At 41.2% G+C, this 27,052-nt stretch overlaps 2 protein-coding genes across 4 annotated transcripts in view; one reads left to right on the forward strand and one right to left on the reverse strand.

The window, feature by feature from the left end:
* Window positions 1–4,271: 4,271 nt before the first annotated feature.
* Window positions 4,272–18,082, reverse strand: cuedc1b (CUE domain containing 1b). 3 transcript variants are annotated; one of them, XM_048265049.1, is made up of 11 exons: window positions 17,905–18,082; window positions 11,801–12,492; window positions 9,743–9,870; window positions 9,412–9,538; window positions 8,442–8,673; window positions 7,692–7,763; window positions 7,034–7,123; window positions 6,820–6,913; window positions 6,202–6,260; window positions 5,973–6,042; window positions 4,272–5,744 (listed from the first exon to the last, which is right to left on the reverse strand). In XM_048265049.1, coding segments are annotated over exons 2-11 (1,164 nt in total). In that variant the 5' UTR covers window positions 12,092–12,492; window positions 17,905–18,082; the 3' UTR covers window positions 4,272–5,743. The 3 variants fall into 3 exon arrangements, with proteins under 3 accessions (XP_048121006.1, XP_048121008.1, XP_048121007.1); XM_048265051.1 differs by having other exon boundaries at window positions 5,973–6,039; window positions 17,905–18,081; XM_048265050.1 differs by lacking the exon at window positions 17,905–18,082 and adding an exon at window positions 17,536–17,829.
* Window positions 18,083–23,719: 5,637 nt separating this feature from the next.
* zmp:0000001236 (mastermind-like protein 2) overlaps window positions 23,720–27,052 on the forward strand; it is a 29,214-nt gene continuing 25,881 nt past the window's right edge. Inside the window, exon 1 of the mRNA XM_048265381.1 lies at window positions 23,720–24,911. Within this exon, the coding sequence (XP_048121338.1) occupies window positions 24,495–24,911 (417 nt within the window). The 5' untranslated portion in view covers window positions 23,720–24,494. The remainder of the gene's footprint in view (window positions 24,912–27,052) is intronic.

Below are 27,052 nucleotides of genomic sequence, written 5' to 3' on the forward strand. Positions count from 1 at the left end.
TCTGTGTGTGTCAATTTGTCTCCATCGCCTATAGAGCCTGACCAATATGAGATTTTGAAAGCTGATAACCTACCGATTTCGATATTTGAGTTATTCAAAAACTGATAGCCAATATATCGGTCGCTAGTCATTTTTACTAAACTTTTTATATGTAAAAATGTTCTCCCATAACAAGGTTGTAATCAAGGTGGGGCATTATGTATTTGGATAGGCCTAAGTATCTAGAATCCTAATGAAAGGCTCTTCATATACAGTAATTTGTTTAAGAAATAAAATAGTGTATAAAATAGAAAGAATAAGAATGAAATAGGTCTTTGTTCTGTGATAACCACATTGCCATTTTCATCAAACTTGACATTACTTACCCGATTATAGTCTAGCCTACTCAAGGTTGTGCATGTGTGTCACTCACATAAATGCCCCAGCAGTTTAAAGCTCTTCAAAGCTCATCATCAAACCTAGCACCCCCCCACACACACACACACACACACACAAACCCCTTTGGTTGATGCCAAAATGTGTCAGCCACACTTTGTTCACCAATATACAATAGCCTACAGGATTTAGGAAAGTGGGACATTCACATAATTCATGACACATGTAGAAGCGTTTTCAAAAATATGCAGCGGTTGAATTTGCTTTCTTTTAATGCTCAAGAACATATCAGTAGCCTACATAGCAGTAGCCTGTTTATGATACGTATTTAATACATCTTTCCAAAACAAAATAGCATTTTGGAATTTGTATTTTATTGGGTTGATTTGTATTGAGAATGGTATGGAGGAAGGTAAGACATGTTTAAACGCATGTTAACTCACAAGAGGATGTAGGCTTTAAGAAAATGTATAGATTGGGTGGTTGAATGACCTTTCCCTTAATGCTAGAGGACAACACTGTGTACTTTCATATGCAATACAGGACTGGACTACAAATTATGGTGCGACAAAATAAGAAGGAAGGTGGATCAGTTCACGTTATTTGGCATTTAAAGGGACACCAGGCAACGTTTTTGTGTTAATTAATCATCTTCTTAAGTCGGTATATGGTTAAATGACTCATTACGGGGCGAATGAAGGCTCTCTCGCCCGCCCCTACTGCCTGTAGGAAGAATATCCCACTTGCAAGTTCGGTGTATCCTACCCGTCGACCGAAGCCGGATCAGTTTACAGCACAGAGGCAGGCTAACGAAACGCTAGCGATTGTTGCAAACGTGTGTATAATGGCAGAGCCGGCGAAGAAGCAGCGAAAACCCTTGACGGAAGACGCAAAGAAAAGGAAAAGAGCTTCAGACCAAGCGAGGGGGAGTTTCGTAGAGAAAAAGCATCAGGCTTGCCTGGTGTCCCTTTAATTTGTATAGTATTCAACTGCTCTACTGTAAGTTTGATGAAGATCCCTGCACCTCTTTGGGAGATATTGTCCAAAAACTGTATTTTAAAGGCACACTATGTAGGTTTTTTAGCTTAATATGCAAGTTTTTTAGCTTAATTTACCTTTATTTAACAGCTTCAGAGTCATTGGAATGGTTATATTACTTTTTTCGGGTTGAAAAACACATGGTGGCCATCTCGCTTCCCCCTAGCGCCTGTGAGCGGAAAAACCTTGCACCTCTTGCAACTGTGGGCCGACGGCCTCAGTGTCAGGAAGTATAACGAGTGTAACAAATTTCTTTACATTCAAATACACATACACGCCAGGCACCGGCTAGAAAAAGGTAGCGATGAAGTTTCTCAGACATTCATCATGACAGAGCCAGCAAAAAAGAAGCAAAAACCGAGAAAACAGTAAGGAAATTGCCAATACTGCATAGTTTACCTTTAAGAGCGACCACATGTGACCTTGACCCCCACATTGAGTACTTTATCAGTTCATCAGGCCCTTGTAGTGAATAAGTATGCAAAGTTTCATGAAGGTCCTTCAGCCAGCTTGGGAGATGTTGGAAAATATAATATGTTAAGACATGATATTGGCTTATTGGTTCATTGAAAGCTCATTTTTATTTCTCTGGTTGGAGTTGTAGGCACCTGACATTCTTAATCTACATCAAAAGATGGTTCCAATGATACAGAAAATACCTTTGCTACATTTATTTCCACCTTCAACCCTAATTCTCTTAATAGACATCCCAAAGATCAGCTCTCATGTAGGTCAGAAAACTAATCTTTAAAACATCAATCTTCTCTTTGTTCTGATTTAACATGTCTTCAGTCAGAATGATGAAGTTGCATGCGATCATAATGCTTTTCTTTATATTTCAATTCAACTCAAGGTATGGATCTCAAAAAATTGAAGAGGAGTGCTTCCAGTGAAAAACATTGTAATCAGGCAGCACTTTTTTTTGTCAAGAAGAATCATGCTCAGACAAGGTGGGTTTGAGTTATGAAAATGGAAAACAGCTTCCTGGTGATCTTGTCATGTTGTAATGCTGGGTGAAAGGGATATTAGGCACTGATAATCCCTGAGGCCATAACATAAATAAAATCATGTTAAAAACAAAACACACATTAATGATTGTTGCATACAGAATAAACCCTGAGACCAATTTACGTTTGCTCCTCATAACATCTATCACTAAACTACAATACTGCCTACTTTACTCCTACACCATGAATATGGCACATTTTCAAAATATGATGTTACAAAAACATCTAATTACTAAAGAAGATTAAAAAGATGACTCAAAGTCAAGGAGGGAGCAACATTTTTTTTTATTATTACAAGAGCTACTAACTTGTAAGAAAACACATCTGGAAACTACAATCACTTATGGGAGTGGTACCCAATTTTGAAGGCAGGCATAGACCCACCATTCCCCAAAATGAATCCCCCCAACACACGCACACACACAAACAGCCTAAAAAGGTCAATTTATTTTACAGCTATATTCTGCATTAATAACAGTTAATGGTAAATAATTGAGAAAACTCATGTTAAATTTCAAATATAAACAAGGAGCTAATCTGATTTAAACAGCCACTGCAGTTCCTTGCCAAAAAAGGGCTGTACATTCCCCTCAATTATAAACCTTAGTCGTGTGGCAGACTTGTTTGAGTCATTTTGCCCTCTTTATTTAAACCGGTATACATTCAGGAGGAACACACAATGGTGGAAAAAGGTGGGGTAGCTGTCCATGTTCCATACAAAAAAAACAACCTTGATAATTCACCTCTGAATGAGAAAAGGACATGGAAATATTTTGTTTTGGACATCCCATCATGTAAAAGCATTTTTTTCTATCACACATATTTCATTACACTAAAATATGCAAATCTAGTATAACATGGTGAAACTTCTGGAAAAATATCCTGTCCTGATAATCGTTTCTACTGGATGTGCTTACACAATCACATGGAAGAAAGCAAGGAAAAATCTCCCTGAGAGGATCACAATTTGACAAGGTTATGGGACTGAGGAAGCAACACATTGGGCAATACCACACCAATGTGAGAACAGTCTCCAACATTGCCAAACATCAACTGTGGGCTACATTTGTGATCTAAGACCACAAGCCAAAGCTATTCATCTGTCATTTTCTGCATGTTTCCTTGGCACCTATACTGTTTATGTGGAAAATGTGTATAGACATATTATATGGGCATATTGTTGTGGGAACACCATCTTCTAGTTTCAACTGCTATTTGTGGTTAAGGTGATATAAGCCTCAAAACCACTGCACATGAATGAAACTATATCAATATCAACAACACTGCTGTTATTCTCAATAGCAGAAAAACATCCAAAATTGACAAACAGGGCAAGATGTATGATTTTTGGTTGCTTGTAAACAATACCTAGGAACCTCTGCTTCATTTTGTAACAGCATAGAGATGCAAAAACTGGATGAAGTACCCTTTTATGAATGAAATGTGATCAGATTTTGACAGCACAGTATAGGTCAATATCTACCACACACTACCAGTACAGAGGACAAAAGATAACTTCCAAGTCAGTGTGCAGACATTCCACATCTATGTTTAGCTCTAGAATGGACATACTGTAGCTTCGTGCACCCGGCCTCTCGTCACTTTCCGTCACACGACATTGCAAACACATTTGGGATTGTTACACACATGGCTTAAACTGGGTTCGGGAAAAGGCAAACCAAGGGTGCTCACTACTTTAGACCTTGTCTCAGCCTAATTGTGTCTCGTATGCTATTGGGACTCCTACAAATAACAAGACAATCGATCATTCCATTCGAAACACTTGAGTGTGTTTGCTTCTGAGATAAAGGCTTTCCTTTAACTTTGTAAAACACATACAAAAGACATCCATATCTGATACATTTTATTGGTGAATTTCAAATCTGTTACTTTGAATAAACAGCCTTACATCATAAATACTACATTTTCTTGTATCAGGATGAATTCTTGTCTGAAGGGAACTTGATAGAAATGTTTATAACAGATATGGCAGTGCACGGTTGAATTCTACTCCTACTCACCTATCTTACAAAGGTTTACTGGCAGAAAACTTGAAATGCAGCGAAGCCACCGAGAAAAGAACGCTTCAGCACATGTGGTTTTTAAAATCAGCTATGTGTGCCCTGTGGTTCAAAGCAGGAGATTTGTTTTGGTTCAAATCTCTCAGGCAACACTAGGAGGCCCAGAGTTTAGGACTGGCTGTTAAGACTGAGAGACAAAACGTGTACAATGTAAACTGATCTTCTGCACATGTACTGTTTATAAGCAGCCTGTTTTCTGGCCTTTATCAGTGGTACTGGACTGTCCGTCCCTTCAACAATGCCCGCAGAAGACCAGCAGTCCTGGTTACACACCTGGGCTATCCCAAATAAAACAATCCTCGCCAGTGCTGAGACATCAGAAGATATTAGAGTTCTTTACGAAATGTAGATGTCCAGTAGTTCAATGCATTAACAACAGGTAAACTGGTTGAAAAGGCATACTGGTGACTCGTTTTAAGGGATGAAATTGTAACATGGTGTATCCCCAGTAAAAATGCTTAATATGGTAACAGTGTATAACAAATGAGTTCAAGATTTAGACTGGCAGAACATTGAACTTTGGGCAGAGGAAATCAAAAGAAAATTCTCAATCTCTGGTAAACTGCAAGGGCAAGTACAGCGTAGCTTTGCAATCATATCTTTATATATCCTTACACAATGTCACACCCACATCCTGAATTAACAATGTGTTGTACCCAAATAGTGACCCAGGAGTGAGGCCCTCTAGCTTACTAATTCATACCCAATCATTTACTACACACCGAGATGCGGATTTAGACGGCAGCTGTTGGCAAGGATGTCTTCTAAATGAGAGACCTGACCTGTGTGCTTTCAACTCTTCAACCTTTTCTTAAATGCCATTCTTTTTGCCAACAAAGGAAAGACCAACATGAGCAAGGGTTACAACGCATGAAACAGAAAAGGACAGAAACAAAAATCTAACTACCGATGTTCATTTCACTGTAAATGGGATTTCACAGGAGTAGTTATAAAATAATGATCTGAAAAAACCCATGAGTAATTTTCTTTTTTATACATACAAAATCATATATTAACAAATTGTTATGATACAGTAATTATAATAGTAATATGCAGTTAAACAATAATTCTAAGCCTGTGGGAGGACTGCCTTAGAATGGAGTCTGCTTTCCTTCTGCTCGCGGCTCACAGGCAAACCTGGACTGGTGGGGTCTGGGTTGGGGAGAGGGTGATCGCGCCATCAGTTGACCAGGTTCTCCCCTGTTCGCCATGGTTACCATCCTGTGACATGTCTTACACAAATCTGTTGTCACAAACACAAATGTAACGAGGTGTAAGCACTAGTACTAATTTCTAGAAGAACATCCCAAGACAGAAAATAGTTATTATCCAAAGGCAGCTTATGCTTGTACCATTGAGACCAACATGGAGTCAGGTACTGCTCAAAGACAGGTCTCATGTATAGAGAAGTTTGGGGGGGGTTCCAGATGAGGATATTTTTATTGACATCAAGTTTGATATGGACACTCACCATGACGTTGTCTCCTTCTGGGATTCCTCTTCTTCCTGAGTGACCAATTTTTTTAACTGACCATCTTCTTCTGGCACACATTTGCACGTGGGGGTGCACACACGCGCACACACACACACACACACACACACAAACAAAACAAAGCAATTTAGACAAAATACCATCTCATTTTCCAAAATATATTTTTTTCTAAGAATTTTGGAATAAAAGCAATTTAATTCTCATTTACCGTAGGGACTTCCCTCAACATCATCCAGAAGGTTAGCCGTAGAGTTAGCAGTTCCGAGTCTGGCATGCAGTCAAGAGAAAAGCAATCTCTTCAAAGAGCACTACATTTCTTTACTTCTACTCTTTCTTTACTTGTTTCTTTAATTCCTGTTTGCTGTAGGTAACATGAATCATTCCTGGGTACTCATACAATGTTTTGTGAAGCCGTGCGAGCGGCTAATCAGACCCGAGGAGGTTAAGATGAATGTCTATCATTTTTAGAACATTTTCTGTACAGAGACATTACTGAATACATGGTCAGGGGCAACCTGCAATGCCTTCACAGACCACCACAGGAGCACTGATAGAAAACCTCTGGGTTAGGGGGAGCATGGTGATGAGGTCTTTCCTGGTGTATTGTTCTGCTTATTTGATGGTGGGGAAACGAGTCTCGGGTAGAACAAAGGGGCTTTCAAAATAGCAAACCAGCAGCAGAGTTACCAGCAATCAGTTTTAGTCCAGTCACCATATTACAGCACATGTGCACCTACATGACTGATATGTAGAATATACTGGAAACATAGCTCATTAGGATATACTCCAGCGCACTAGATGCAAACCTGCTGTGAGCAAAGGATACGAATGGTGTTTAAGTAGTGTTCTTCTTTTTGACTTCCTCCTCTTTGTCTTCTCAGAGAAGGTCCTCGCAATTTCAAACAGCTTCTTCCGAGTGGCTACATGGCACAGAAAACAGCTTAATGCAGGCCATTAGATCAGTTGTATGGCTATTGTAAATATGACTTGGATTAGGTCATATGTGTGCTAACTGTGTGGCTCTACAGAGGGCACCTTACATTTCCCCATGTGTTTGAGCTTGTCTCGAAACATGGCATCATCAGACACAGCAGTGCAAGCTTCCATAGAGCCGGAGGTGAAATGCTCACCTACAGGGGAGAGCCAGGAGCCATGACAACACAAACACGTTTACACAGAGCACAGACGATGCACATGTCAGAATGAAATCCATGCATGAACGATTAAACCGAAGCAAACCAAAAGATTTCAAGTGTTTGGATGCTACTTCTTTCTCTCACTACATATATTCAGTTTTGAGTATGAAACACAAGGATGGATTTATTCATTGAGCAAAGCTAGCCATGTCTATGTTATTGATCAAGCTTTATATATATATATATATATATATATATATATATATATATATATATATATATATTTTGTCACCATCTGATCCAAGATGACACTGAGAAGGAATCAACTTTCAGCAAAGATTACACTGCGTATGGTGAGCATATATCATAATGCAGCTTATGTGCTACACAAATAATTTGAAGTATACAAAGATAGATAGATAATATCTCAATCTTTTTCACACAAAAACACACACATGCGTCCGTGTCTGTTCTTCCACAGAAAAAAGGATGAACATGAATATTTGTCACTGTAGGCTAAAGAGGCCTTTGACTGTGAGGAAGCAAAATGCATAGTATCTACCTGCAGTGGAATTCTCCATGCTACCTGATGAATGATTGGACTTGGATTTCTTTGATTCATACTTCAAGCGATCTAAAACAAGAGAAAGCCCATGTTACAGCGAGGGTGGAGATGAAGGCAAAAGATCAGGAAGAAGCTTTCAGCTGGGGAAGGAACTGCCTGGCTCATTCCTGTCCTCTCGCTGTTGTTGGTCGCACAGGGAATCAGGACGTCAATAGTTCCCGCTGTTGACCTGCATGGCAAAGTCAATGAAGCTAAACTGTGTGGCGTGGAGCATATGAGGCTGCACAGGAAGTGTGGGGCCATGTAAGGAGGCTGTAAAGGCACAATCCTTGCATGACCAAGCAGAATAGAAGAGGGCCCTTTGACATTGAGCATGACTGGCCCTCAGTGCTCCTAGCATCCTCAGAGATGGTCAATATCAACACTTCCCCCTCAGCCTGACAGAAGCAAGAAGGAGATTAATGTAGTGTCAGCGTAGACTTAAGGATCAGCATTATATGTGAGTATTACAGCTCAGTGCTTCTCTCAAGGGATATCACAAGATGACAAGATGAGCACTTTCACTATGAACACTTCCTTTGGTATGCAAATGTATTGCTGCTATCAGTTATCTCTTTCCAAGGTGATATGAAAAATAAGAGTGTGTATGTTTGTATGTTGCTTGAAGAGGTGACATGAGTTCCTGTGTAGAAAGGAGTGTGAGAGGGGTTGTTGCTTGTATGTGTGTGTGTATGGTGTTTTCTGTACCTCTCTCCAGAGCGATGAGGAACTCGCGGTTGCGCTGTAGCTCCCTCATGAATTCCTCGTTTTGCAGGAAGAGGGCAATGCGCTCATCCTCCAAGTACTGCTTCAGTTTGCGGTCCTGCTCGGATGACGGTCCCCCTGCAACCTCCCCACCACTAGGTGGTGCTGTATTCTGGGACACGGATGAGAGTGAGGAAGAGGAGGAGGGCTGAGACAGACTGCTATTCTGAGATCTCTGGATGGGGGTGGGGGAAGACAGATAGAGGGAGAGAGACAGGGTGGCAATTAAAGAGGAGGGAAGAAGAGAGAGGGTAGGAAATAAGGCAGTTGTTGAAATGCATTGTAACTCTGTACAACACTATTAAGCAGGGGCAGTTCTATTAAGGTGTCATGGGTTGGCAACTGTCACCCTAAAACAATGTCTTGCCATCCCTAATGCCACCCTAGTTTCACATATGAAAGTATTCTTCATTAGAATATGCTTAAAGTTACGCTTCGAGCGAATCTCAATACATTGATATGAATTCTACAATGATTCTACAATACATAATGTGCTTGAAAAATGGTTCAGCCCATAGCTTCCCATCCAGACTGTTGTTCTAAACCAATGTTGGTGTCAGGGATTAGTTATAGTGCACAAGAAGTATGCCTTACAAGCTAACAGTCAATGACCTTGGGCTATATTAACCATGTATGTTTCATATAAGTGAACAGGTATGAGTATGACTGAGCCTGCAAATGCAAGAAGAACTATCTTGGATTTCGCCACTCCCTCTAATCTGCACGCCACCCTAAAAATATTCTCTAGATCTAGCCCTGCTTTCAAATAGTTCCACAATCACCATCAGCTTCAGAAAACTGTTCAGAAATAATTCTAGCGGTCACTTCTGATCCTCCCTTCTATGTTTACCACCGTGAGAAAAGCATTCAGGCACACAAAGACTACAGTGTTAAATGTTTGGGAAAAACATACCTGGATGCTGTCCATCTGCTGAGGGAGTATTCGCAGGAAGTCATCAGGGAGGTTGCCAAGCAGCGGCGGATTCCAATTCCGATAACTTCGAACCTGTCTGTGACCTGGTGGGGGCCTGGCCTCAAACCTTCCAGGGATACGATGTTCATAGGAATAGAAATATGATACATTTTCACACATTTCTGATTGCAATACATTTCATGTATTTTCAGACATACAGCTGCAGTTCTGAACTCTTCCAGCAGGGGGCAGTGTAGTGGATTTCTCATTCCATTATCTCACTCCAACCGTGACCTAGAATTTCATTCCACCAATGATAAGGGCTCTGTACCTGGGTGGGGGTGTGTATGAGGTGCCGGGGTACTTCCGGTCATAGATGTGCATGTCGTAAGTGGGCGGTGAGTAGACAGGAGGCGGTTCCTCATCTGAGCTGTCTGGCTCCAGAGTCCTCTCTAAAATCTGGGGAACGGGTCAAAGGGAAATGTAAACAGCGGTTAGATTCGACCAGCGCTTCCTCACGAGCGCAGACAAGTGGTGATGCCTTAAAAGCATTAGTGTAGTACCCAGTGGATAAATCCTATTAAACAGACATGACATGTTCCTCTTGGGTTAATCACCAGCTTTATCCAGCTTCACAAAACACAGAGAAAAAATCCATTAAAGTGGAAGATATGTTTTTGCTTGTGTCCATAACTAACAAAAGCTAGACATACTGCGTCAATGCCCTTCACCTGCCTTTTCAGAAGTCAATAAACCTATGCTGCTGACTTCCAACAAGCCATCTTATTGCAGTGGACTACTAATACAGTCTGGCAGGGGAGGCTTTATATGCACTTCCATTACTGACTGGGAGTGCATGCTTGACTGGAGAGATGGAGGGTAAAGGCAACCAGCTGTGCTCTGCTCTGCGATTGAGAAGGGGAGAGAGAGAGAGAGAGAGAGAGAGAGAGAGAGAGAGAGAGAGAGAGAGAGAGAGAGAGAGAGAGTGAGAGTGACAGATGCAAAGAGATAGAGGGAGGCTGAGTGTGGTGGCTAGTTTTTTTTGCCTTTGACTGCACTGCTTCCTCATGACTTCAGACCCACTCATCTGTTCTTGTCTAGGCCACTACACTGCTCTTTCCTATTCCCATCTGTGCTCTCCACGTTCTCCTTTTTACGCTTTCACTTCTGTTCGCCTGGACCTGCCTTCTTTTGCCTTCATTACTTGAGTTTGGGGTCTGGAACAGGCACTGGCACAATGTCTAGTGCGGATGGCACTATACCAATATAGAAAACTGACATGAATTAGGCCCTCTTACCCAAGGGCTCTTAGAACACTCATGCCTCACACAGTCTCTGTCTATTCCTGCTCCATGCTAAATCACATGTGTCCACCGTAAGAGTGTCAGGTCAGGTATGCAGAGGTGGGACAGATGGGGGACGTTCAGAGCACAAGGATGCTAGGAGCACACTTGACCATTTCCCCTTATCTCTACTCTCTCCTTTCCTTCAGCCTTCCTGTTTCTCTACTTGTCTGTCCATTCTCACTACACCCTCACATGCTCCACTAGTACTGTGAGAAACACCTGCACACTTTCCCCAACATCTGCTACAAAATAGCTCTCTTCAGACCAATGTCTGCACTGTAGGAGAGCTCAATGAGGTAGCGCTTCTAACAGAGAATCAGAGTTTAGTTATATAGACCAGCATATGAATAACCGCTTCATAAAAGAAACACATCCCTGTGGTCCATTACACAACATGGCCTGAGAAAGAGGGGCAGTCTCTTTATCATGAATATATACACTTTGCTACAATGTGTAGTTGACAACAGTTACTTTCTACAAAGAGCATTCCCAATGTAGCCTTCTCTATAATTGGAGGGAAACATTGGTTTTGTACAATAGTTACCAGCACTACATCTACCAGTACATCTACTCCAGTTTTAGGTCTGTTTTGTATTGCTGTTACTGAAATGGAGGCATTCATGTGTCCCTTCAAGGTAAACATGAAACATTGCAGTGATGAATGTATTCTACTGATGACTACGTGCTGATACAAGTTGCACAGTTTAGTCCAACAACTCATGAGAGGAAAATAAGTTCAGTTTACCTGTTAAGCACTGAGCAGTGATATTTTGGGTGAGGTCACAAAGACCTCCCGAATGGGTGAGCAAGGGACAGCAAGGGCATAGGGCTTTGGTCTAGTCAAGGTTGGTAAAGTTAGCTTTCAGACCTCACTCAATGTCAGTTTTCAAACAATACCTCAAGTAGTGGTTATTCCAGTGAATGTTACATGGCTTAATATGGGTCAATTTCAATTCATATGACTCCTGCTTTTAAAAAACACTAGTACATATGGGACACCAAACAGTAGCCCAGCAGGAATGTTGCGAGTAGTAGATACTGACCTCTGGTGGGATGCTGTCATCAGAGTCGGAACTGTCATCTGAGCCCTGTCCATCAATGCTCATCTGCAAGAGCTGGTCGATGGTGGCGTCCACAGCTCCACTGTTGGAGCGCAGGACGCACTCGATCACCTCGTAGTCCATGGTGGGGAACATGGTCTTGAAGTCCTCCATGGCCTGGTTGAACTCCAGCCGTCGCACCTGGCGGGGCGGCCGGCTGTTGTTGAGCTCGCCCGGGCCCGAGCCGCTCCGAGAGCCCCCATTGCTGCTGCTGCGCCTGAAGAGACTGGTCATAGTGTGGCTCCGCTGCGCTGGCTCGTCCAACTGACTGGCACCGAGTGAACCACAGTGGCAGGAGTTTCCCGTTTCTCCCCGGTCTCCCTCTCTCACTCACTTCTCTTCTCTTTCGCGCCTCAACTTCCTCTCTCGCTCTGTCACACTAGGCTCCTGCTTTCAGCGCTCGCTCTCACTCTCTTTTCAGCCTCTCATTGTCCCAGGCGCATGGCAGTCCCTCAGACGGAGAGGGAGAGAAGCCGGCAGCTTTTTTTCTCTTCCTTTGCTTGTTCTTCAGCTGCATCCACTCTGGCTGAGGTTGAGGAGCCGCTGGAGAGGGACCTTGTTCAGAGGGACGGTGTCAAACGGAGTCTTCAAGCTTCAGCTGCCAGGGCATCAGCATCTCCACTTCCCCTCAGCACCTGGAGGGAGAGACAGGAGTGTCAGAAGAGTGATGCCCAGAGGGCCTGCTGTTGCACTGTGGGATGTGGAACTTGGAACTGGTGTACTGTGCAGGCACTGGACCCTTATTGTAACCTTTAATTCACTGGGTACAACTTTCACATTTCCCACATGCAGGGCAGTCCAATAGACTTTCATGCATGCAGAAACATGTATCCAGTATGTTACAAATGGATGGCAAGAGATAAATATCAATCCTTACATTTTGCTGAGAAATTGTCTTGTTTAGAACAGCCACAAACCTAAAAAAACCAAGTTGTTTCTTTTACAATGTGAAACAGCTATGGCTGATCAGAAACAAAACTCAGAGATAATCAAGCGTTTAAAGTTAAAAGGTTGACTGATATTTAGCAGACTTTTATAGGAGGATGCAGTTATCAAACTTAGCCATAGGGAGAAGTAGGGGGAAGTAGCAAATAGCAGGGTACATCCTCTGGGACAGCAGAGTGGGCTTAGCACATAAATGGGGAGGAGAGGGAGGTCACACATTAGCCAGGAGGCACGGGTGAGCAATCTTTTGAAAAGCAGCTCGTAACAACATACATGATTTATCAGAGCAATGCCTTGATCTAAACTGTAACAACCATACCTCAGTGAAAACAAAACACTAACTACAATGACAGATGTGAAACACCAAGACAAGCTAGACCAAGACAGAGTAATGTGAAGATAGAAATGTGTGTTTTGCAAGATCACACAGGGCTAAATGGGTTATTGGAGCTATGGATGCATGCCATTAAGCATAGTGCCAGTTAAAAGCCAAGCACATACCTCTTTCACTTAATCCTTGTTAGCAGTGGCTGAAGCCCAGTTTACCTCAAACAACATTAGGTTGATGCCAGATTAATGGTAATCAAGTCAGGGAAACTAGTGTTTAAGGCTACATTAACAATTTTCTCATGACTAACAGAAGTAATATCTGTATGAATCCAAGGGTTAACCTTCAAAGCTGCAATATCCCACATCAGGCTTATTTTACAAACGTATGTACCTTTACAAGCCTACCGGATTTGCACTATAACGATCTGCTGAAATCAATAAAAGAAAAATGAAAAACTGGAGAAATCTGAGAAAGGAGTCCAACTGATTAGGTTTCTAAGCTGTAGGACAAATGACATGAAAAGTGTGGACAGCAAAATGCATTACCTTTTGGACTTGCTATCCAAAACCGTACGAAAACGTTGGCTACAAATAATGTGTCAACATTCCAGAACCTTGATTTTTCTTGCTCACTGGTTTACGGTGCTTTGATGTTTGGGTGTCACACCCCCCCCCCACCCCACACACACACCCTCCCCAGCTCACCCCACTGTGCAGTGCTGGGGAGAGAAATCCCTGGTCAGCTGAACAATACAGCCAGCAAAGCCCAGGACAACCCACATGGCACTGCCAGGCCCCAACTGGTTACAAACAAACCATAACCCCCACCTCACCACCCAGCCTCATCTCCATGGAGGCCCCAGCTACATCAAGGGGGCTTCATTTCAACAGTATTTTGCCTTTATATTGTGCTATGCTGACTCCAACAATACCGAGCCAAGTATGTTTAACTCAGGCCAGGCTTGTAAAGAAGATGCAGTGTTTTTTGGAGGAAAAGGTATAATGAGGTTCAACATGTGGCATTTGTGAAAAGGCTTTGTCTGAGTGTCCCAGCTAAAACTAAGAACAACTGTTTTGCATCTCATTAAAAATTCAGTTGGTAACGTAGGCGCTTGGCAGCCTTGTAAAACCTTTGTTTTCAGATGGACACTCAATACTTCTCACTCAATAGCACTGCATACTCATCAGTAGCAGGTTTACTGTCCAACTGTAATGTCAGTGCAAAATCACCTAATATTTCATTCCACATGGTTTTTGGTTGCACATAGTACCTTGCAATGACTGTTGATAACAGACATTAAATGTGCTACAAGTAGTTGTTTTTAGTTTAGAACATTCACAATTAACCAAGAAATAGCAACAAAATGTGACCAAGAAGACAACAACTTACATTTAAAGGTTGTATCAGCGATTGCAGGCCCAAAAAAGGCCCAAACATAAATGATCACATTCATCTAATCTTTCCTAACACTAGCTGCCCGCCCCATAAGCAGGTTGTCAAAAAAACGTGTCTCTGTAGGCAGCCTAGGCTCTGAGATCTGCACACAAAAACAATTGCTAACAACAAGTGTTGTCAACCACTCAAAGGCAAAATAAAGTGTTCCAACCAATAACCGACAAGATGCGCGTTCAGGAGAGTTTCACTTGCACGGGAGGGAGTAGTGAGCTAGCTCTCTGTTTTGTTTGAACGTCAACAGAAGTGACTTTACCTCGCCATCGCTGATACAACCTTTAATGCCAAAAATGTTTATGCTTTGTGTTGGCTAAATATCCACTATGTTAATGGAATAGTGCCGTGTGGCTGCATTCAAGACGTGGAATCCTACAGAATTACACTAAGCCTCTTTAAGGCCTGCCCACACTGGCAACATGTTTTGATATGATGACGGAATTTGATGGATTATGATTGGTTCATTGGTTTCTATTGTTCACACAGTTGCTCTGAAAGAGATGCCATTCTTCATGCTATCTATTAGTGCGCAGTGTTGACATAGCTATACTTAAGAGAACAATATTCGAAACTGCAGTTTCTATAGTTAATACAATCATTAGTTATTGATTGGGCATAAAGAGGTTCTTTTCAAACACACTAGATATATTTGTAGCTTACAAACACATCCGCCATCAAATGAATATACTGCCCTACAGTGCTCTTGGGTGTCATGTGCAGTCAGCGATAACCGCTCCATGGATCCTAAAATGAGCAGCATTGTGGTACAGGTTCAGCTCATTTAAGCTCTATTAAGCTTGGTGGCATATTGAATCAGATCTGTTGTCCTGTAGCCTCACTGGAGCAAAAGTGGTCCACTTGGTGGTCTCCTAGCTATGTACTAGGACATCCTGTTAACACCTGTAAATTATGGATGTTTAAGAACACCATGACCTCGGACCTTACTAGTGGCTAGCTAGCTTCAATTGTGTCTGTACTTGGAATGGTGCATTAAAACAGATGCAATTCTAGACTACTTCCTGCATGAGCAAAGCAGCTGTGATTAATGCAGGAATAATCCAAATACTGCACTTCAAAAATGAAAAAGGACATCTCTTGGGTTGTTTCATATCATCCAAACAAAAGCAACCATTTGTTTTATGATTAGGCTACATGTAATAATGATGTTCCCAGTCTGGTTTATACTGCTTGTATGTCCAGCCTATCGACAGAAATTATTAACATTTTGAGTTTTTTCAATTTAGTGAAATAGACGGTATACGCTTGTTCATGTTTAATAGTTTCACAGTGTCAGTGGATGTTAACTGGGTGGATTGTGGATCAGGTAAAAAAAGGTGCACTAAGGTCTACAGTGTCATAAAACATTGTATACATGTCATCCAACTGCCTTTTGATCTGATCGTTAAAAAATAGAAAAGAAAAAGATATAGCCTTGGTCTATTGTATACACAAGGCTATAACAATGTTGGAGCAGCAGTACAGCAAATCCTGCCAACTAAAACTAGAAACTACTACGAACTAGCCTAATTTCACCAACTGAGACATTGCGACCCTGTAAACATGCAGAATACTTATAGTCACAAACACTAGCAAATTCAAATCCGTCCACTGGAAATAGCAGTGAGATAGTCTGCATAAAAGAGCTGGTATGAAAACATTAACCTTTACTACATAGAAATTCAGTAAATGGAAGTTTACTTTAACACAGGTGGTCATTATGGAATCACTGATAGCCACTACGTTTTACAGTTTTTGTTTGATATTTTTTTTTTAACAGAAAGGCAGAAATCTATTAGTAGGCTAAGTCATATGCTATTTCTGAGGTATAGGAAACTATCTATTAATAGGTAAACTACCATCATCTTGGTTCTTTTTATAGATTCATTTGTGATGAATGACAATTCAAACACCAGCAGATATCTATGCTGCAAGTAAATATGTGTTTATGCCCATTACAGAGGTCATAACAATGCCAATGTGTACATGTAAAATAATAATACAATGAAACACTGTGTAAGCTGCAGTGCAGTGCAGATATAGGCCTACTTCACATCTTAAGTAGAGCGTCATCCATGCTCTTCAAAATCAAATAAGGTAAACAAGTTTAATGCAGTGATGATCTAGGGCCCTAGGCTAATAAGCGACATAATGGTAGTTACTAGTTAGCCTACTAGTTATCAGAAATGTCACGTTTAAGAAACAAGATTAGGCTACTTGATACTTAGATGTGTAGGCTAGGAGCTCAAGGGGTATTGAACCATTGGTGCTCGGTTGTAACGTTACCTGCTGGGAGCAGCAATGTAGCACATTGACATTAGCTACATTGGTCATGGTCAAGGATTATTAAATGACTGCAGTCTTGTAAAAGCAGTTAGCCTACAGACTTTATAGGTTTGATTATTAGTTCAGAAATTATCACCTATTATAACCACCGTTTATATAAGTTACAGCACAATCAACTGAAACTGTTATTTTGAAACCGCAACGCAATATCAACACACAAACAAGGTTTAAAAAAAATCACAGTTACATTGTCCACAGTCACTGTCCACATACACGGTGGACGCAGATAAGTAATGGTACATTGAAAAGTGACATGTCTCAAGTTACAGACAAGTTGTTGTCACACGTGTTCTACGAGTTATTCACAGTTATGTTAAATGTCTCTCAGCACTAAAATCAGTGCTGTTATCGGTGGAATCTGCACTTAAGCTATGAATAACAAATTTACAACAACAGCCATAACAGCTGGCTAACATTAGCTATAATGATAACCCTTGCAGGTCAAGCAAGCTAGTTGCTACAATAGGATAGGTAACATGCTAGATGAGAGATATTTTGCAAATAATTCACAATACATGCCAAGTAAACATAACGTTACTGTTAAATCGAAGAATACTTCTGCAATAGCATCGGTCTCACCGTAACTGGAAGAAAAACAGCGACAACTCACATTGGCATTTAAACATGTCACTGTACCATTTAGCCAATGTTAGCTAACATCAGCTAGCCAGCAGCAATCCTTGTGGATTTGGGAGAAGGCCGCATCCTTTCCCAGCTTTAGATATAAACGCACAGTGACTAGCTTTGAGTCAAATTCAGGACTTCTTGTTTTTCAGCTAAATCCGACATTTTTTTTTAGCTTGATTGCACCCAGGTCCCATTCCAGTTTAAATATACATAACTCCAGTTTGTCCCTTAGGTCTGCTGAACAGCGAACAGGCTACTTGCTGCGTCGGACAGCTTGATTCCAGCACCCAGCGTTCGTATATTGTTCCATTTATTTGTTGTTTATGTTGTCAAAATAGTTCTTTTGACTCACCGATATGGAAGGTCAGACAAGTTGAGAATCCAAGAATGCAGCCTTTAGGGGTAACGTTACATTAAAGTATGCCGACGGAGGAATTTCCATAGTGTGCATGGTCTGTGTTTGTTAAATCGGTGCGATGGGAAAATATCTGTCACGGCTAGATTTTGATGGGGGGAAGGGGGAACAAAGGATCAGATAGCGTCCTAGCGGAGAGGTTGGTGAAATGCAACTGACAATGCTTCAACATGTGCAGTGCAACTGATTTTTTTAGAGTTTTAGAGTTGAGGTAGAGTTTTATAGCAGTTATCTGTATAGAGTTTAGTTTGAGTTTGTTTTGTTTGTTGGTAAAATTTCTATTTCACAGAGCTGTTGTTTGCCAACCACACACCTAGGCATACTCAGTTGGTGTCTGGCAGGCATAAGGGGGGCATTGTCCTGATAAAGACTGCATTTGTGTGGACAGGCAATAACCAGCATAATCTTAGTGACAAGTGCAAATATTACGTGTCTCTGAATCACCCGAACCTTCTCACAGAAGCAACGGCTTGAATAATCAGGGATGCTGGAGCGGTATGAAAGAAACTGACATTTGGCCCCCTCAAAATATTAGGTTCTATGAAAGAATTTAGGCCTAATATTTGACCCAGCAGTATGATAAAATGATGGTGGTCATGTTCTTTGAAGGCCTGCTGTCATTGCAGGGCAGGACCCTTGACCTGGACAAACATAAAGTTATGCCCCTGCACCAACACATGACACAAATAGCCTACAAGACATGCAATGATTTTATTTGATGTGTCTGTTGCAAAATCACACAATGCTCATACATATTAATACCACCCATGCCAAATAGCCCACAATGGAAGCATTCACAACATGAAGAGAGGTTTACCCAGAGGACCTAAAGGAGAACTAGGCATTTTTAAAATTGTGCCACCGGGGTGTAGCATTGTAGCTGCTTGGCTACTCTAGCTGTTGGCTGCAGCAACTCAAGCAACTCGTTTTTTCCCCCATACTAACAGCAAAGATTAGAGAAGTAGTTACTCTTTGCTGACAACTCTGAAAAAATGGCCAGAGTTGTCCTTTAACTGACAGACTGTTTTATGTTCCGTGATCTTTTTGGTTTAATTAAACTTAATTTCACCAGGTATTACATATATAGAGAGGGTGGTTGCTGGAAAGTTATTAGGCTATAGGAAGAAATCTGACAGAGCTGATATCTGATTGCATTGAATATGATGTTATTTTCACAAAACTATGTTTATTTAGCAGGCATTAAAGGAGAATTCCGGTGTGATATTGACCTAAAGTGTGTTGAAACATGATACCGAGTGTGAACGTTTGTCTCATAGCCCATCTCGGCTTGTCCCCTGCACTCCAAAATCTGGCGCTAGTTAGCAGATGCTACCAACTTTTTCAATGGTGGTGCTTCGGCATCGGGCTAGCCATGCATAAATAATAAATCACTGTTTTACACCATTTACGAGGCTCAATGTATCTCCACACTTCATTGGTAGACTTCTGAGGGCCCTGACATTTAAAACGAGACATTGAGAACTTTGAAAAAGCACTGGTAATTTACTTACTGTCTGTATAAATAGTCTTGTATCTTCATGAAGTTTAGCGTTTGCAGCCATCTTGAATTTAGTCACGATAAGTCAAGCGACGAGTAAGAATGAACAGGTATGATAAGGGATCAGATTCCAAAAACAATTCCGTGGAAATGCATGGATTCCAGTTGCTGCTACTGGAAGAAACTGGAATCCATGCATTTCCACTGAATTATTTTTGTTGTTGTAATATTTTGCTGTTGGTAGCATCGGCTAACTAGCGCCAGATTTTAGAGTGCAGGGGACAAGCCGAGATGGGCTATGAGACATACGTTCACACTCGGTATCATGTTTCAACACACTTTCAATATCAATATCACACCGGAATTCTCCTTTAATTTCTTTCTGTTAAAGAAGTATCTACAATTTTCAAATAACTTCATCAGAAATCAGAAAAGATGGTGTTGGTTGTGGCACCAGAGAGATTAACATTAAATATCCAAAAATTTTAGAGGTTGTTATACAGTGCCTATAAAAAATATTCACCCCCTTGGATATTTCTTACTGCTTTTAATCAAATCTTGATCAATTAAATTTTGTTCAATAATTAACAAAAATCCCCTCTGATGTGCATTTAAAAATATATGTGTCTTGTCCAATGCAGAGAAGAAGCTAGGCCTACTGTAACAGATAGGGACAGGGGGTGAATATCCCACGTAGTAGGATGATTAATTAGGCCACAGACTATTGAACTGAATGAATGAAAAGGGAAGAGTATAATAAAGTAGATTTTATTTCTCTGACTATTTTAATTTACATCATTGATTAATGTAAAAGTGAAAGCAGATATTTACAAAGTAATGTTAATTCATTAAAAATATATAATGCAAACTAAACAACACATCATACACACCACACACCCTTAAAGTGACTGCTATCAATAGCGGTCCAGCCAATTGGTGCTAGTATAGTCTCACAAATAGTGAAATATAGTTTGCCTGAGAGCAGTGAATGTGTATATAGTATAGTAATATAAAGACATCTGTGTCTGGAAGGTCCAGTCACTGGTAAATCATTATTCCTGGCTACAATTACACCATGAAGACAAAAGAACACTCTAAACAACTCAATAGATATATTAAAACATTCAAGTCACTGAACATCTCCTGGAGTTCAGTGAAATCCATCCTTAAGAAATGTAAGGAATATGGCAAATAAATCTGCTAGAGCAGGCCGCTACCACAAACTGAGTGACCGTTTAAGAAGAAGACTGGTGAGGGAGGCCACCAAGGCACCTTTGACAACTCTGAAGGAGTTAAAAGCTTCAGCAGCTGAGATGGGAGAAACTCTGCATACAACAACTATTGCCCGAGTTCTTCACCAGTCAAAGCTCTATGGGTGAGTGGCAAAGCTCTTATTAAATCTCAACTAAAGTTCACCCAAAGACATGTGGGAGACTCCAAGGGCAAATGGAAGAAGGTTCTTTGGTCTGATGAGATCAAAATTGAGCTTTTTGGCCATCGACTAGATGCTTTGTTTGGCGGACCAAACACTGCACATTACCACAAACGCACCATCCCTAATTTGAAGCATGGTGGTGGTAGCATCATGCTTCTCCACAGCAGGGCCTGGAAGGCTTGGAAAGGTAAAGGTAAAATAAATTCAGCAAAATAAAATAAATCCTGGAGGGCAATCTGCATTCAGACTGCAAGAGAACTACAGCTTGGGAGAAGATTTACTTTCCAGCAAGACAATGAGCCAAAGTATATAGTGAAAACTACACAGAAATGGTTTAGACAACAAGGCGAATGTTCTGGAGTGTAAGTCAAATCCCAGACTTCAATCTTATAGAAAATCTGTGGCTGGACTTGAAAAGGGCTGTTCACACCTGATCTCCTTCCAACCTGACAGAGCTTGAGTCGTTTTGCATAGAAAAATTGAATGAAATTGTAGTATCCAGATGTGCAAGCCTAATTGAGACCTATCCACGCAAACTCCATGCTTTAATTGCGACCAAAGGTCAATGCTGACTTGAAGTGAGTGAATATTTAGGCAACCGCTTAATTGACATATATTTTTAATTCATTAACATTACTTTGAAAAACATTATTTTTACTTTGATATTAAAGAGGGGAATTTTGTAAATTATTATCAAAAAAGACCAAATTAAATGGATCAATATTCCATTTAGAAAAGCAGTAAAAGGGGGAATATCTAGGGAGGGTCAAAACTTTTTATAGGCACTGTAGATGATGTTTTTGCTGTTATACACTTGTGCCGATTGGTGTTCTATGACCAGGACTGAGAGTGTTTCCACTCTAGACCACATTGTTTTTGAACCACTGGGTAAGATTCCCCATAGGTTCCACATGGTGCTGCTGGGAAAGCACCCCTGGTCCTGCCTGGTGCCTTCAACCACCACTATGATCTTTTACTGTTTTCTGTGGCTTTTGACAACAACCTTATGACAGACTGCCACAGATTGTTTGTTTGCTTGCTTGCTGGATTGGTTGATTAATTGAAAGGCTCATACAGGATCACACAACTAAATTGTTGTCGTTGAGAGATATGAGGATCAGATGGCCGTGCTGCATCTGCATATTTGAAATTGAGAGTATGAATGGACTTCAGCAGTGTATTAAAATGGACATATGAATGGACTTGGCAATGTATTAAAATGGATGGCACAGTGAACTGTGGGGGAGATACGAAAGGTATGCCTGTATGTGTGATGTGCTTAGGCACGCTTCTCCATAGGGGGACATAAACAGTGTGATGGAGTGCCACTACGGTTGTGTGCTCTCACTCTCACTCTGAATCTGTATGTGCTCCTATATGAAAGCACTGTATAATAGGATTGGTATGTGAAAGTAGTCTATGTGCCTTGTAAATATAATTTTTTATCTTGAATGTTAGTTAAAATGGTGCACTTCAGTGTATCCTGACTATTAGCCTACCTTAACGTCTTGGTTTGGTCTGTAGGTCTACATGTACATCATCAGAACACTGACCTGGCTTTATGCTGTTGTTGACTATTGAGTCCATTTCCCTCTCAGAACCCCCAAATTACTACAACAGACCTCTAGCTTATTGTCTTTCTGATGACAAAACACTCCAATGTTCCCTAGGGGCGGTATTTCCGTGTGGGGTTGGCCAACAAGGGGAAGGTTGTGGGTGAAAAAACCTAACCAGCCAACCACCAGGTCAAATTTTGGATGGAATTTTTCTTACTTCATAGTAACCTGTAACTAACCTACTTGTTGAGTTTATACCTACTTTGTACTAATATTATAAAGTGAAGTGATTAGCCTATTGAAGAGATCATTATGATTATTAATATATCAGACAGGTACGTAATATTAACATTGTATGGATTGATCATCCAGTGATAAGTAATGTTTAAATGAAAACAGTTCTGATGAAATAATACTATTTCAATGATTGATGAAATAGAAACAATCTTTAAGAAGTTAAGAACAGCTCTGCAACAGCTATTGACCCTTGTTTTTTTATTTAAAAGTGTAAAGTGTCTTTGCACTGTGGTGGTGGTTGGGGACAAGGGGTGGGTCGTTGGTTGGTTGTTTGATTATGACATTGTATCATGTTCTGTATACTAGTGCCAGTGGTCAGTCTATATTTCCCATGAAAACCATGGAATGCGTTTTTGTATTTATGATGGTTGCAGTTGCAATGAGACATAATATATATTTTTTCTTATACCACTTGCATTACACCATACAGGTCTCGCTCAATATGCTACTCAATATGCTGTGTGAGGGCCGGGGTCCTTATTCACTTTGAGAATTGCATGGCTCCCTGTGGCTGACTCACATTAAATTCCTGTCTACACATGCCTGTGTGAATTCTAAGTCAAGTTTATGCTCCTTTACAGCTCATCACTCCACTCACTGAATGATGCACTTCCCCGCGGCATGATCACACCTGATTATTTTTGCTTATTGTCCCTCAGATGAAGAGATGACCAAATTTAATCTGATCAGTTAAGAGAAACCTTTTGAAAGACATTTTTATTTAATAGCATTTCCCACATTCTGTTGTTATTATTGATGTCGTCGTGGTGGTGCATGGGGTGGTGTGGTGAGTCTTGTTTCTTCTGTCACAGTAATATGTTATCAGTCGGATACCTTTAAACTCGTTGACTATTACAAATCCCTTGGTGCAGTTCACACTGGATACCACTAGAGTCTGCCAATTGACTCCTGATGTGATTTTCCACGTCCATCGGGACGATCGTTCACACAATACTAGTCTGTAAATCCACAAATGCCATTCTGCTGCCTCCGGTTTAGTCTGGTGCGCTGGGAGACAACTGAGTACTTCTGGGCTGCTTGGATTAGCGTGTGTTTGTGCGCGCATCCACTCCGAACACCTCTTTGAATTTATTTTGCATTTCTTTTTAAATGGCGGTCGACAAGACATGTACAATAGCCTACCTCTTTCCATGTGGATTGGAGCACAGTGAAAGGAAACGCGAGATAAGGTAACGGGTCTCGGGAAGTTTGTTGGATCTGCTACTGTGAATGGATTATTCTAAACACTGGCTTTCATTTAAATAATGGCGTTACAATTCACGGATTATCTGGCGGTACAGATATTTTGTTCACGATCATGATAAATAAGCCTCTGCTCAATCATTCCCTCAATCAACACCCTAGGCTACTGGTACAGCCTGTTAAATACTTGTCATTACGCCTCTTACAGAAGCATATTCATGTAGCTTGCATGATGGAATTTTAGGTAGGAAGAGAGCGAAGTGGATTGTAAGGCCCGGGATGATTAATTTCTCACGGAAACTGTGTCGCATCATACTGCATTCCAACGGAATTAAAAGTTCTCGAGGGTGTGTTAAATATTTGAACTAATAGATGTCTTCAACTTTTTGGTAAAACAAATAAGAGTTGCAGTATTAAGTCAACGCAATTGCCTTTAAATTCACGGGTTTGTCTTGAAAACTAATTTCAACAATCGGACAAAGGTTGTTCGATTACGCGCAAAACTTTTAATCTGCCGCACTAAGGGATTAAGATTGTAATGGGAGAAGCAGCCCCAGCTCAGCCTGCGGTAGGTGGATTTGTGTCCATGTTAGGTGTTGGCATGGTAGGCTCCATGCCAGGTCGTGTCAGCGGGCCTCTTGCGGCCTCCAGAGGGTCCGCTGTCCCGCAACTCCACAGTGCCATCGTTGAGCGGTTGCGTGCCCGCATCGAGCTGTGTCGACGGCATCACTCCACCTGCGAGAGCCGCTATCAGAGAGGTCAGGCGGAGAGCTCGGACCGTGAACACGAGAACACCTTGCATCTCCTCAACCTCGTGCAACAGAGTACGGGCAACAGGAAAATCAGGGGCAGCCGGTCGGTGGGGCAGCAGTCAACGGCAGACTTCAACCGGCTGAACGGCGAACAGAGAGGCCAACATTCTGACACAGAGCCAAAGGTTGTAACACGAAACCTTGTAAGTAAAACAATGCGTTTGTTTCATTAAGTTATTATGCACTGTTTTAATGTAGCCTGTGGTGGTTGCTTGGAAGCGTCATGGCAGGTGACATCACATGGAGCTTTCTCTCCTAACCCTACAGGTAGTGATGGTTAGACATTGTTGGTACATGGGCATTTTTCAACAGCATCATCAATATGGTGAAATTATCCCATATCTGCTAATCAATGGATTGAAAAGGTTTGCCATGCATTCTCAGTGTAAGATATTTGTAGCTGGTCCCTCCCTGTGAAAAAAGTGCAAAACCCTGCATCAGTACCCTATGTTATAACTTAATATTTAGTTTGCCACTAGGCAACGTAATAATCAGTCCCATGAGTCTAATTAACGACCTGTCCCTGTAGGGGATAATTCACTCATTTAGGGAATTTGATTTACACCGTTACCCTAATGAATGGGTTGAATGGTGATGTGGTAGATGAGTCTGAACGGGGTGTACCCGCAGCATATTATAAGGGCAGGGCTAAATTCCTTCTGTGGTATAATATGTAATATCATCAAATGCGTATAAGAATAAGGCTGTTTTACACAAGGCTGTTGTAGGAGCTCTTGAGACTGAGCTTTCACATCCCTTCCCCCATTCTGATAAGAGTGCTGCTATTCCCACAAATTGTTGTGGAAAATAAATGCCCAACCCCAGTGTTTATTTAGACTCCGCTAATCAGCCCAGTTGGCCGGTGGGGAAACATCCTTCACACGGGCCCCAGAGGAGAGGTCCTGGGAAGCACACTGACTGTGTTGTGTGTGCTGCCAGGCCTGTTGGGTTGCGTTATGCAGAGTCAGCATTCTGAAATATCAGGTCCCCAAACAAAGCTTTATACGCGACTTTTGGCGTGGCTTGGAAATTGTGGAGGATTTGTGTTGTTCACTTTTATGTTAAGCAAGATCGATTTGTACTGAGCTAGCCAGGCAATCATAAGCTTGATCCTTCAAAATCATGATACTGTTATCTTGGCTGGAAGATGGTATTCTATTCGGCTAGCAAACTATGGCTTAAATGGCTTAATGGCCATATCAGCATTTTAGAGTTAATCTAAACCATCTAATAGGAGTTGGTCTGTAAGACCTGGTTTATACCCTGCAAGTGTTTTACAGCTCTGTGTTGTCCATCATCACCTATCAGTCCCTGTATAATTTAGGGATATGTGTTTGCATATTACACTTTTGTATTTTGCTGTAAACGTAGACCAGTGATTTCAATGACATTTAAGTCTCTCTTTCTGGTTCTCGCCTGCTTTAGTTGTGACTGTCTCCTGAGAATGGATGTAATGCAGTGATTTAAACCCAGGAAAGACACTAGAGATGCATATATCATTATTCCCCCAAAATGTTTTGTGGTAGTTTGTGTGACTCACACTGAGAAATGAGCCGTCCTGAAAATAGAGCATCGGGCCCTCTGATTGACATTTATGCTGACTCACACAACAATAGCAGGCAGAGCAAAATGTCGGAGATATGTTTAGTATTCAAAAGGAGGCCACTACAATACACAGTTTTCACCCCAGGACACCTCTTATGGGTCTATCACATTGTAATAGCCTATACTAAACCACCAAACTAATAAGTGGTCCTACTTCACAGATTGCCAGAGGCCAATTAAATGCAGACATACCTTTTAGTAGGTGTCAAAATCTGCAACACAGACACGCTAGAAGGTATATATGCATGAGAATCAGAATGCAGTGTGTCTTGGTTTCTGAACATTGGGAATAAGCTGTGCATATAGAATGAAGGAATTACATACTTACAGCAAAGTTGTTCCTTACAAGGCTGATCCTTCTAAATGATAACATGATTAAAAAACAGCTAAAAATAAGAGCCCTTTACCACTTGCAGTCATACTGTGTACTGTATTGACCACCAGTGATTGTGTTTTGCAGTTGTCATGCCAGATTTCAAAATGAACTTCAGAAAGTTGAGCAATCATCCAGTCAAATCACCTTGCTCCTCTTATGTCTTTTGTTGATATCACTTTTTATCAAAGCTTGGGCAAATGCCTGACAAAGTCTTAAATGATACGTTTATCCCAGTAAGCTGTTTAAAGTGGCCAGGGACTGTGCGTAAATGTTTAGAGCCACTGAATACATTTCCTGGTCCTG

This window comes from Alosa alosa, chromosome 15 (assembly GCF_017589495.1).
Source record: "Alosa alosa isolate M-15738 ecotype Scorff River chromosome 15, AALO_Geno_1.1, whole genome shotgun sequence".
In the NCBI taxonomy this organism is placed as follows: domain Eukaryota; kingdom Metazoa; phylum Chordata; class Actinopteri; order Clupeiformes; family Clupeidae; genus Alosa; species Alosa alosa.

What these genes read in the sequence shown, in the direction of transcription:
- cuedc1b (XM_048265049.1), bottom strand. Translation starts at nt 12,091, where the DNA reads ATGACCAGTCTCTTCAGGCGCAGCAGCAGCAATGGGGGCTCTCGGAGC. An exon ending in ATGACAGCATCCCACCAGAG is followed by an intron (nt 9,871 to 11,800) that starts GTCAGTATCTAC and finishes CCCGTTCCCCAG; the next exon opens with ATTTTAGAGAGGACTCTGGA. An exon ending in ACACTACTTAAACACCATTC is followed by an intron (nt 6,261 to 6,819) that starts GTATCCTTTGCT and finishes ACTGCATGCCAG; the next exon opens with ACTCGGAACTGCTAACTCTA.